General features: G+C 37.3%; 1 protein-coding gene across 1 annotated transcript; it reads left to right on the forward strand.

Annotated features, from left to right (window-relative positions):
• Nucleotides 1-1,178: 1,178 nt before the first annotated feature.
• Nucleotides 1,179-11,455, forward strand: kcmf1 (potassium channel modulatory factor 1). The gene is made up of 7 exons (XM_028026200.1): nt 1,179-1,377; nt 3,396-3,563; nt 3,681-3,820; nt 6,326-6,427; nt 6,543-6,726; nt 8,307-8,601; nt 9,914-11,455. Exons 1-7 carry the CDS (start codon nt 1,362-1,364, stop codon nt 10,176-10,178), a joined length of 1,170 nt encoding a protein of 389 aa, XP_027882001.1. The 5' UTR covers nt 1,179-1,361; the 3' UTR covers nt 10,179-11,455.
• The last annotated feature ends 1,485 nt before the right edge of the window (nt 11,456-12,940 follow it).

Genomic DNA, 12,940 nt, shown 5'->3' on the forward strand with positions numbered 1-12,940 from the left:
ACTGATGAACACATCAAAATCTGAACAAAAATTTAATAAGTTATTTACTCTTTATTGTAGAATTTGCTGCTTTGTCATGTTTTACATAGATGGAAACCGGAAATATGTTACTTTTCTATGTTAATTATCAACATGGTTGATAATCCTGAGCACTGAATTGTATAAGTGATGTTGACTAAATATTAGGTTTTACAAAGTAATGGAAAAAAAAACAGAACAGTTCAGTCACATCTTAATAAATAAAAGTAGGATTAAAAGGTAACTTCTCTTATTAATTCAGTAAATTTGTACAGAGTGATCTACTTCAAGTGTTTATTTTTATTATTTTGGATAGTTATGAGTTACAGATTTGAAAATCTAAAATTCAGTTTCCAAGAAAGTAAGAATATTACTTTAAAAAAAATTAAAGATATTTTTGAAATGTTATGCTATCGACATCCTATGTCCTTCTTAGTCATTTGGAGGTTTCATGAGTTGACAGTTTTCCAGCTGAAGCTAAAAGGTTCTTGCTAAAGAAGCCAGCTGTTGACAGAGGGCTGTATCTGAGCATATTATTGTAAAGTGTGAAGGAAAAAAGTGAGGTCAAAATAGGGTCTCAGAATCTGGAAGAAGAATTAAAATGGCATCCATGTTGTTCCTGTGTGACTTTGAGTCAAATAATCTTTTGGTGTCGGTTTTGACACCAGAAGATGGGTAAAGAATAATTAAAATATTGATTGATCAAATGCAGCTTTACTGTTTTATCAAGTCCAAAGTCAGCACAACCACACACTATGACGTTTAACGCTTCTTTCTATTAAGCCAGTATGCAAACCTTCAAATTGTATTACTCAAAAAGATTTTCCATTATGTTTAAATGTATTGATTTGAATCTTATTAGAAACAAATATGAACGTCTTCATATATATTTTTGGTATTCCAGAAAATTGCGAATTCCTGAATTATATTTTCTGTTAACGGTTATCTGACTACACTGTAGTTCTACAGCTTTTTCTTAAAATATTTTTTTTATTGATGAACATTAGAAACAAACGTTTTTTAAATAACACAACAAGCAACAAGCCTCTGAGTTGCATTTCGTTAATGCAAAGTATGATTCTGCAAGTCAAAGCCCAGGGCTAAGTGACTCTTATTGCGCAAGTATCAAAGAGCGCCCCCTGGTGTCCACCCTTCGCAACATACGGCCATAAAGTGACACTCTGGGACGGGAAGCAGAACAAACTGTAAGCTGCTGGGGATCCATCTTGCTCGGAAAAGAGACGAGGTTGGAGTGGTTTACCAGCCAAGAGTCACAAAAACTGTATCGTTCCTCCCTGAACGCGCTGGGGAGCCCGAAGAGGGGCTGTGTCGCTGTTTGTAGGATGTCCCGACATGAGGGTGAGTTAATAAACGGATCCTCGGCGCCCGGGATGGGGACTACTTTACCTGATCGGCTAGCTCCATGACTAGCGTCGCTAAGGGCTTTTTCGTGTTAGGAGGGGTAGTTGCGCTTTTCTTGGCGGGCTTCCAAGCCTGTCCCTTGACTTTTTATATTTGCTGTCAGCAGCGCTGGTGGTCATGTGCCTGTCATGTAAAAGTATCTGTTGCAACCTCGCTCAACCTGTTCGCAATGAGACAGCAGCAGTTAGCAGCTAGCAGCTAGCCGCGGCTAGGTGCTACATTACCTTGTATTAGCCGGGCTAGCTGAGAAGGCTAATCTATGCGAATACCAGAAGCCTTTGGTTTTAGTTAGGACTTCCCAGTACTTACAGTCTCGTAAATCAGTTTTATACCAACACACGCATTAAAAACTGTTATAGTATTTATCCTACATGTCCATAAAACCCGAAACTACTATGTTATAAGCTCTTTATAATGTTGTATGTAAGTGCACTGTCACTAAAAGACAGAAACTCTGAGGCCTCTGATCAGAAACCAGTCTATTCAGATATAAGTTACAGTGTTTTTGTCTGGAGTTAGCCGAGTTTTTTTTCTCCCGTGGAATCACTGATGAGTCACCTTTTAAAGTTGTAGAGTTTAGTCGATGAGCATACAAATATTTTCCACCTAAAGTTTTGATCACAGTTGTCTTACAGTGAACAAACTATTTATTATGAGCATATTTTTTTCTGGTCTGTACGAATCTTGCGTCTCATGCTATTTAACCACCAAACTTATCAAGTAAACCTGATAGTGGAATTATGTCTGATGGGGTCAGTGCAGAGAAAAGTAATATCCCCTTTTTAAGCCATTTGCAGTCTTTTTAAAATATTTCACCAGTCACAGGAAATACTCTTAATAGTTGTTTACATCACAAGCTGGCCAAATATGGCATTTTCTGACTCTCCAATGAAATGTGTGTGTAATGTATCAGTAAAATCAGTTGTTTTCATTGTATTTTATGTAGAAACAGAAAGTGTAACAAGTTTTAACACTACAGAAATTATAACTGTTATATTTTTTTGTAACAATAAGTTATTTTGATTAATGCAGAGTTAAGTTAAAGATGGATAAAAAAAACAAGAAGAGCAGTTTTTAAGTGCTTATTTTTAAATAATGTTCTGTTTTGCAAGAATAATAAGTTGATAGTAGCCCAACCACCTGGTCCAATAGTCAGTCTTGCAGTTATCCTTAATCATTTGTACCGTCATACCTAAAAAATTATAGGCCTAAACATATTTCCAACATATTACATGCAAGACCTTCAATATTCTTGAAGATCTTTGTTTTAGACTTTGAAAAAGTTCTAACTTTCTCCATATTTTCCGTACTGGGCCTTAAATTACTTATAGATAATGATGTTTTTGAGAAATAACTTGATGGTATTTTTTTCTGTGAGATGTAGTTCTGATTTGTGTTTTTCTTTAGGCTGTCGCAACTTAATAGGCCTGGGAAACTTTAACAGGTTCTCCATGAACTTGTAGGGAGAAAATGTATTTCATTAGTCGGCTAAAACCCTTTATCAGTAACTCTGTGCTGTAAAATGAGGCTAAAGTTGCATCATGTAGGTTCAAAAGTGCTTGCTACACATACCAGAACAGAAACTCACACTTTTAATTCGACAGTTATGTCTAACTTAAGTTAAAGTTAACGCACAACTTGCTTAAGATAAAAAGTAAGAAAAATAAAAGTAAAGTTATCTTTTGTAATTTGTAGAGATCTTAAATTCAACATTAAAGTTACTAAATCTTGCAACAATCCTATTCAAACAGCCAAATTAGTTTTCTATTTAGGATGAGAAACGGCCTCCTTTCAGCCAGCTGATTGGAAGCGCATGACCTGAGCGCTTTTACTGGTATTTCATTAGATGGACTTAAAACTGATGGTAAATTTTACAGTTGGAAGCTCTGAAACCCTTTGACAGCAGTGAGTAGCCCATCCTCTCATGAGCTCCTCTCTGTGTTTTCCTTTTTCAGGTGTGAGCTGTGATGCATGTTTAAAGGGCAACTTTAGAGGAAGGAGGTTTAAGTGTCTAATTTGCTACGACTACGACCTGTGTGCATCGTGCTACGAGAGCGGGGCCACCACAACACGACACACCACAGAGCATCCCATGCAGTGTATATTAACCAGAGTAGACTATGGTAAGCCCCTATCGAGGGAAACTTGAGCATCCTATCGAGTCCATGCGGATTTAATATCTTTATTTCTCTGGCTGTCACGAACAGATGTTTTTATTAATGTTTCTTTTTTTTTTGAAGATTTGTATTATGGAGGAGACACTTTTTCGGTGGAACAACCTCAGTCGTTCACATGTCCTTATTGTGGTAAGATGGGCTTCACGGAGACGTCCTTACAGGAGCATGTCACCTCAGAGCATTCGGAGACGTCCACAGAGGTGGTGAGTGTCCTGGGATTTTTTCTTTCGCCCTGCAGGTCGAGCATCAACGCTGTCGCTGATGTGCTGGACGTTATTCAGTCGGCTGAAATGTCTTTGAGACATCTAGAGCTGTGTCTCTTTCCCCTTTTCTTTTCAATGAGACAGACTTTTTATTTGAAGCATCTTTTTTAAATAGTTCTTCAACCTCTCTTAAGAGTCTTTAAAGTGTCAGTTTTATTTAATTTTTCTTTACGTCAAATGGTTTTTCCAGATATTTCAGTTCATTTCTTCCACCTGGTATTTTTCAGCTTAGCGATGTTCCCTACTCATTTTGGAAAAGTTGCAATAGTAGGGGAAAGGAACACAAGAGTATCAAAAACCTGTTGCCATAAATTTACTGCAAGTTTTAGTATTTTATACTTCAAGGAGGCTGCAAATGACCTTACACAAATGGCGTTTATAACAATGTCTGATGCTTTACACTTTGCGCATTCTGCATTCAAAACATGAGCCACTAAGGCTGAGAAAACTTGAGTTTAATTCAGTCATGTAGGTGCATGTAAAATAGAAATGATTTCAGGCTTCTCCCTTTTATTTTACGGCGTCTCTCTCTAAAAGAGAGATAGACTGGAAATATTAGAAAGTATGGAACCAGTCAAAACCACACCAAAGTGCCTGGGGTGCTGGGTGTCTTGATAACATGGTTTATTTAGTTGAGAACAGCTCATAAAAAACAGTGGCAAGTAATTAATGATAAATTATGCCTTTTTAAACTTGTTCTGGCGGTCTTATGCCATAAATATGCCATTTGGTTATTTGAATGCATTAATCATCTAGTGTGATTAATGCATCACAGAGATGATACTTAAGGAGTTTTTTTTATTGCAAATCAGTGAGAAGAAAAGAGTGGATCTGGACATCAATTGAAGACCCACATCAACACTTTGCCCCCCCAGAGTTCATTGTCTTTATGATGGTGTTTATTACATATGAACTATTTATAATATCTGAGATCTGACTGATTAGAAACACCGCAGACGTTCATTTTTAAAGGAATGGGATAGTATGTGGAGAGCTATTTTGACACATCCAGGTCATGTATGTAGAACATCTGATGTCTCATGTAGTCAGATGTATCAGTCCTTTTAAAGATGGTTCTGTATGTAACACATGTTGCTCTTTGGAGGCATCGAGTGCCTGAAATGTTACTTTGTCAAAGTTTTGATGTGGGAGCTGGAAATGGACCATGACTCTTTGCACACATCTTTCATCCAGCTTCCTATTCATGCTAACAAAAAGGTGTTTCCACTTCAGGAAGCTTTTCAGGAACCAGTGTTGTTTTCTGGAGTAGTTTTAAAGAAGACATCTTCCCAAGATGTTGAAATCTACCCAGACATGGAGGTGAAACCTCTTGGATGGGCCCAAGCATATCTTACTAGTTAAATATTCACCCCCATTTGGTTTTAGTCATCTACCTTTCCTCCTTTGTAATTCATATTTACTGGAAATATATACCAAAAGTAATATATACCAAAAGTTTGGACACACATTCTCATTGAATTCAATGAGAAAGTGTGTCCAAACTTTTGGTCTGTACTGTATATTACTAAAACAATGTTCTCTATTGTTTGGAAACACAAGTAATTGAGTTTGAGTTTAAATACATGATTAAATCTGCCACTCCTCGTGGAAATATATAAAGTTCGGCTTTCAGCGTCTGCACAAATACTGCATAAAAACACCCCTTAAATCTTTTTCATAAAGAGATTTTAATTGGTTGAAATATGTTTTTTTATGTGGTGTGATACAGATGGCATTAGTCACAACTCCTCAAATATTCATTTATTTTTAAGTTTGAGGGAGCAAACTTACACTGACACAATGACACCGTCAATGCAGCTGCTGCTGTATGAGTGGTTTGTCTCCCTGAGATGCACATCTGACAGGCTTCAATTATTGAAAGTCTTGGGATTATTGCAAACATCATCTTGAGTTAAAACTGGTGGGAGTTATCTACATAATAAGCTTGGTTTAGGAACCCCAAAGTGGAAATGCACATAACGAGTGGCTTTGGTGGAGACAAAAGTTCAGTACAGTTTAGTTCCAAGGAAAAAACACACAATTAGGAGAGTCTGCAAAAACACTTTTTGTGTTTTAAAGAAATATTGTTTCGCTACCTAGTATTTTCTGTCCTATTTATGGACACACACAATCAGGTAATCATTTTCTAACGTAAAGTTATTTGAAATCTGCATAGTCATATATTATTGTTCTATCAATTGTTAGATTGTTGATATTTAAAGATTAAAGTTTGCTGGGCCCATCAGGTTAGAGCAGGAGCTTAGACGTTCTGTCGTTGGATGAAAAACTGCCTGCAATGATCTAATTTGAGCTTTGTTGCATTTTTGGGCCTAGATGACATCACTGTTGTTCAATAATTGAAATTTAGCATGCAGCTGCTTGTCTTGTTCCATCCAAAGTCCTACGATGTCTCTAAAGGAACCTGTCCACTTGCTCTCTCTTCAGATCTGTCCAATCTGCGCTGCCTTGCCAGGAGGCGATCCAAACCATGTGACGGACGACTTTACGGCTCACCTCACCCTGGAGCACAGAGCGCCAAGAGATTTAATATCCTTTTTTTCCCCCCGCGGGACATTTCTGTCTTTTGGCTTGTTCTGATTTAAAGTGATTCACATTTACGTCGTACACTGTCAAGGTTTCATCTTAACAGTCCCCCGTTTACGACGAGTCCAGTAGTGTTCGGCACGTACGCAGGATGTTCCACCCAGGGCGAGGAATAGGCGGCCCCAGAGCTCGACGGACAAATATGCACTTTACTAGCGGCTCCACGGGGGGGCTCTCATCCTCCTCATCACAGAGCTCCACTTACACCCCCAGTAACAGAGAGACAATGGACCCAATCGCAGGTGAGCCTCATATGCAGTACTTTATCTTGTGTTGGCGTCCCTGATGAGCAGAAATGTTGGTCTTAAAAACACAAATATGTACATTAAATAGGATTCTGCAGTGATAGTTTATATTCTACAGTAACAAAGGTTAGCAAAGTTTGTCAAAACTTAGTTAAAGTAGGACAATTTGAAATAAACATAGGTTTAAATACAAAGTACAAAAATCAGGGTTGCTTCAAGTGGTCAAGGTTAAAAATTAATAGCAATTTTAGAGTATAGAGCCATACACATGTTTTTCAAAACGGATGATCACTTCAGAAACATCTGCTGTAAATTATTAGAAAAGTTTTTTTTTAATTTATACTAAATTTGTGTTAAAGGGTTGGCAGCTCTAGAGGAGATGTGACATTTTGACATCAGGAATGTGCAGGAATCCATCTGTTTGATTAATTACTGTCCATCTGAGGTGTGATCGTAATGATTCCACTGAGTTGCCACATTAAACCTGGTAGAACGATCTCTAGATGTGGATTACTGCTGAAAAAGTGGATTATTACTAGAAATATCTCTGTGATTCACATTATTTGCTTCTGCACAGCGAAAGGAACCCAGGCAATATCTTTCCTTTGTTTGGCCACTTCAAGCAACTTCGAATGAAACCAGCTGATACTGTAATCATTACACCTGATATATGCTACTTAAGATGGCTCTGGTGATTAAGTATTCCTATTTGTTGACCAAATTACAAACTTTCACTAGGACTTAAAGAATTATGAGATTCATCACCATTGATATTGTTTATCATATTTTCACCTCGTAGCTCATTGGGAGTCACCTTTTTGGTGCAGAAATATGTTGAAACAATCCAACTGTTTAACTTTTTGTATTTTCCATAGACTCAGCTTAGCTATCTTATAAGTGCAAGAAAATTTTATTTAATTTAAATGACAATCATTTCTGATTAAGCTGCCTTTTTGTACCTAAATGATTTGTAGTTCCTTTTTACATCATTTAGCCAATAAAAAATTTGGTTTTAAAAAGGTTGCATACAAGCACGGCACTGAAAATAAATGAAAACGCCTACACTGCAAAACCAAATCTTACCAGGAAATGTTGGTTTAGTTTCTAGAGCAAATATCTTAGTTTTGTCTTATTAAACGTGTACAAGCTTACAAGTAACTTTTCAGCAAGATATAGCAGCTTGGTTTAATGATTTCTTAGTATTGTTGAAAAGGTACTAGTTAAATATGAAATAATCTGCTGGTGGAACAAGACATTTTAACTTGTATGGGAAAAACATGATCCATTAGCAAATAATTTTCACTTATAACCTGTATTTTTTTTTTATCAATCAAAATTTATCAAGAAATAACTGACTTAAAACAAGCTCTTGTTTCATTTTGAAAAGTTACTTGAAAGTTTATACACTTAAAATAAGACAAAACCAATATATTTGTGCTAGAAACCAGTCCGAAAATATTTAGCTGAATTTTGTGTTATCTAAAGTGTATTATCTAAACACCACTTTAACAAACAAACTCATCCAAAAATTAACTTTTTAAAGGAACGGACTAAAAGTTGCCTTGTGTCTCCTGCAGAGTTGTTGTCTCAGCTGTCCGGTGTGCGGAGGGCTGCGGGGGGCCAGATAAACTCGTCGGGCCCCTCGGCCTCCCAGCTGCAGCAGCTCCAGATGCAGCTGCAGCTGGAGCGGCAGCAGGCGCAGGCAGCCCGGCAGCAGGTAGAGGCGGGCCGCCACGCAACTCGACGTGGCAATAACCCCAACAACACGGGCAACTCTATCCCTCCGCCTAACTCGTCCACTGCCAACACCAGCGCCGTGGGTGATAGCAATCCTGCTTCCTCCTCCCAAAGCTCCCAGTTTCTATTAGCACGGTGAGTGGGGTCAGTCCATCACGCGTGACCCAGTGGTACTCGAAGCCATTGAACTGTTGTGTGTTTTATTTTGATTTTACGTGACCAAAACAGAGTATACGATTCTCAATTGGACTTTAGTCTGGACTTTAACATCAATTTGTTTGGATCTAAACCTCAATTTTCAGCTTTTAACAAGCTTTCGTTCTGTATTGCACAGTATTTAGCTCCATACGTCTTTCAATCAACTGATAATAATGCTTAATGCCCACAGCATGATGCTGCCATGTAACACTGGGAAAGTGGTGTAGGCCTAAAAGTTCAGTTTTGGTCTCATCTGGCAGAGCATATTCTGCCACATGTTACAAATTCTTTAATTTCTCAGTAATTTACAAATTTGTTTCTTATCACATTAATGCTAGTGAACAACATTGAAGTTTGTGACTTTAATGGATCCAAATGTGAAAACGTTTATGGGTTGTGATTGCATTTGTATGGCTCTGGAGCTTAGACTGAACTGTTCCTGTACATAGATTCAGAGATGTTTAGACCTGCTTATTAACCAGTGAGAGGAGACATGTGATCACAAATAGTCAGGGATTAATGTATATCTTTCACAGGATCAAATGTCACTCATAAAGTAACTTTTTTTTTGTAAAGCATCTCAGCTTTGAAGTAAATTAACATGCGTGCTGAATTTATAACTTTAGGGTTGAAGCTACCGATTATTGTAGCCATCAATATTCTGTTGATTATTCCATTGATTAGTCGGTTATAAATCTGAAGAAATTGTCACTTTTTGCAGATTTTTGCATTTAACCACTTGAGCTTTTATACAGCATTAGAAATGTACAAAAATGCAAATAAATAAATGCTTTTTGAATAAGAAAAAAACATAATTTTTGCCTGAAATCTAATAACACAACACTTCTTTAGCGTTGATGATTTGTGGCAAAGGATCCATCTACGACTAAACAAATATGTCTAACATTAAGTTGTGAAAAGCTCAGAAACTTCTGCTTGACTTGGCATGTATACAGTGTAGGGCTGATCTATGTTTATTAACCAGTTGATATCTGGATTACAAAAGGTGCCTAATAGATTCAGTCTTAGATTCAGAATTTGAACCACTAGGCTATATTTACATATTTTTTTTGTACTGTTTTGGCATAATTATTGATCTGAGTGTGTTCTTTTAACAAATGGCAAGCTTCAGAATCTAATTATTTATTACTAAATCAGTTGATAACTATTCCAACAATCACAATTAATCAGATTAATTGTTTCAATCCTAAATAACCTAACATTCTTTTTTTTTTTTTCTTTCTTCCAGCTTGAATGAACCCAAGATGTCGGAAGCGGAGCGCCAGTTCCTAGAAGGCGAGCGAGCCGACCGCAGCTTGTTCGTCCAGGAGCTGCTGCTGTCGACGCTGATGCACGAGGAGAGCTCCTCCTCCGACGAGGACGAGCGCCGAGACTTCGCTGACTTCGGAGCCATGGGCTGCGTGGACATCATGCCTTTAGATGTGGCGCTGGAGAACCTCCAGCTCCGAGAGAGCAGCTCTTCGGGGAGGGAGCCTCCGCCGCCTCCTCTTTGATGTCCGAGCATCAAGCAGACTGTGTCCTCTGTGCTGCAACTGTCAGTGAAGGGGCAGCAGACAAGTGCGGTCCTCCCTGGCCCCGCCCTCCTCCTTTTCTCTCTCTCCGTCTCCCTGTCTCTTTCTCCCCTTCTCTCCTCTATCTCCTCAGTTTGTTTTTGGTGATTGTAACTTAAGGCCCGTCACCGTAACTTGTTACATTGTAAACAAAACTAAAAGAGATCAATTGGAATAAAATGTTCATATGGGGAAGGAAGCAAGAGAAGAGATTTATATGAATATAAATATATATATATATATAAAATATATATGAAGTTGATAATCAATCCACTTAACTTTTCTTTATCAGGTAAGTTCTGCAGGCAGCTTTGCTTCCTGTGACATGTGAAGGGCCCTCCATATAAATACTCCACATTCAGAAGTCATAAGAACACAAGCCCCTCTGATGAAGCTGCTGTGTGTGTTTAATGATCATTAATAAATAAAAAGTGCTTGGATGGGTTACCATAACTTACCGCATGCAGTTATTTGCAGCGTGCATGACCTTTGATGACCCCGTCATCGAAATTTTGTACTTTTTGTTTTTCTTTAAAAATATCCCAAAGCTTTCGACTCTTTCAAACGGTTACATCGAATATGGCTTAAGTAGCATACTGACTCACTTGCAGACATCAGTTTCTTGACTGTCTTGTTAGGGCTTTTTTTTTTTCATCGAGTATTTCGAAATGAAGAAAAACAACTGGGATCTGGAGAAAACGCCGCGATTTGAGAATCCAGTTTGACTTTTCTGTATTACGGCTGCAGACGCGAAAGCCACGAATGTAAGAAAGGAGTTTTGCCTCTGGATGTTAATCTTTAGTTTGGAGATTTTAAAGCACAGTATAGTTTTTAATTTATGAACGACTTGATCCGGTGCTCCTCCGCTCTGCTTGTGTCAGACCACATGCTTTCAAAGGCTTGTTTGACTTTCGCTGGAGCTTCATTTATTTTCTTTTTTTCCTCCCTCCTCCGTAACTCAACTCTTTTTTTTAATTTTCTGATTAAAGCTAGCACTTTCTATTTATTTATACTTGTTTTTATGATTTGTTTGAGCCTTGACACGGATCATGCCACCTTCATGCCTCTACTTTTACCCTCTATGTAAAGAAATGTACAATTTTTTTTTTTTTTTGCGTTAACTTTCATAATGATTCTTTGACATGGGCAGACTTTTTTTAAAGTGTAAATTTAGATTACAATAAATATGGCACACATCTTTTGATGGAAGTGAAAACCTCCGTTCTTTTGCACATTGTCTTTTTTCATATTCGTTTTGTTAAAAGTAATTTGGTAAAATTCCTGAACTTAGGGATGGGCTTATTAGCTTTTCAAATACCACTATTTTGAAAATAAATAGTTATTTCAAATTCTTGTCGCTCAAAGATCAAAAGATCTTTTATTTTTATTTATTTTTTTGTTGTCACAGTTTAGTAAAGCATGGCTTGTGCCTTTTATGCTTTGTGTACGTAAAAACGTTCATATATAATTTGGACTTGGATATAATTGAAAACATTTATTTCAGTAATTGAAAAGAAAAAGTGGAGTGTATAGATGTAAAACGCAGAGATTGAAATGGGTAGATAGCTTTTTTTAATTTTAATAATTTTTTTTATTTTGAACATGATAAAACGTAGCGGAGCGACACCAGCAGCTGAAGTGGCTTGTCAAAGCTTTGCTGATTGTGGAAACTTCACACAGGATCTCAAACATCTTTGATTCTTCGTCTCCGCCAGAGTTGACGTCGAAACCAAATGCAGAATGTACTTAATCTGAAAAGCAAACGTTTGACCACAAATCAGCCCTTCTTTTTTCTCCTTGGGTAAGGTGATTCTGACATCATCTGTGGTTCAGGAATGGCATAAGGAAAATATTTTTAATGGTTGTTGCCCATGTTGGTTACGCGTATGTTTGTTGTTTTCTTTATTTAGTGCCAATTAACAACAAATGTTGTCTTGAGACATTTACATACAAATTCTGCTTTAGAGTTCTCTCTTCGTTTTTACATTTTTCTCTGTGGCTTTCCTTCCACTCAATTTTCCATTAACATGCTTGCATTCAGCACTCACACAAAAAACGGCCCTGCTCTGTAGCAATTCCATTTTGTTGCTCACTATCCTTCTTGGTGTTATCAACTCCTGTCAATACAACTCAAGCCAGGATTATTCCCAAGAATTTATGTGGGAATAAACACCTCTGCTGAAACCCTTTTGTAATTGCATTTTATTTAGTATTTAATTTCTGTAATTAAATTAAATGAACACTATAATCACCAAAACAAACACTTAAAGCACATGACTGTGCTTAATGAATCCACACAAGTGTCAATTCATGAGCAGAGTTACTAAAAGCTTTTCCCCAATATTGTACTGAGATGCACCTGCATGATTCTGGCAAAAACTCATTGCACTCTTTTCGACAGCGGTGATGCTGAGGCTACTTCTCTATGCAAAATGTTAGCAAACGTTGAGTTCAAAAATGTTCTAGCTTGGCCAAATACCAACTTTTTCAAATACGATCAAAACATTTTGACATTTTTCCTTGTCTTTCACAAATCATCGCCGTCATTTTGGTTTGTCTTGTACGATCTTGTCACACATCAACCCAGCAACAAGGGAGCTTTTCTAAATTCCCCTAAATGCATATATAATTCTTGGTAAATTAGTAAATAGATGTAATACATACTATATTAATCTTAGTTTATTTCAGAACTAAGCAGTTCTTAA

This window comes from Xiphophorus couchianus, chromosome 8, assembly GCF_001444195.1.
Source record: "Xiphophorus couchianus chromosome 8, X_couchianus-1.0, whole genome shotgun sequence".
Taxonomy (NCBI): domain Eukaryota; kingdom Metazoa; phylum Chordata; class Actinopteri; order Cyprinodontiformes; family Poeciliidae; genus Xiphophorus; species Xiphophorus couchianus.

Coding starts and splice junctions, on each gene's coding strand:
- kcmf1 (XM_028026200.1), top strand. Junction 3,564..3,680: donor ATTAACCAGAGTAGACTATG/GTAAGCCCCTAT, acceptor TTTTTTTTGAAG/ATTTGTATTATGGAGGAGAC. Junction 8,602..9,913: donor TCCCAGTTTCTATTAGCACG/GTGAGTGGGGTC, acceptor TCTTTCTTCCAG/CTTGAATGAACCCAAGATGT.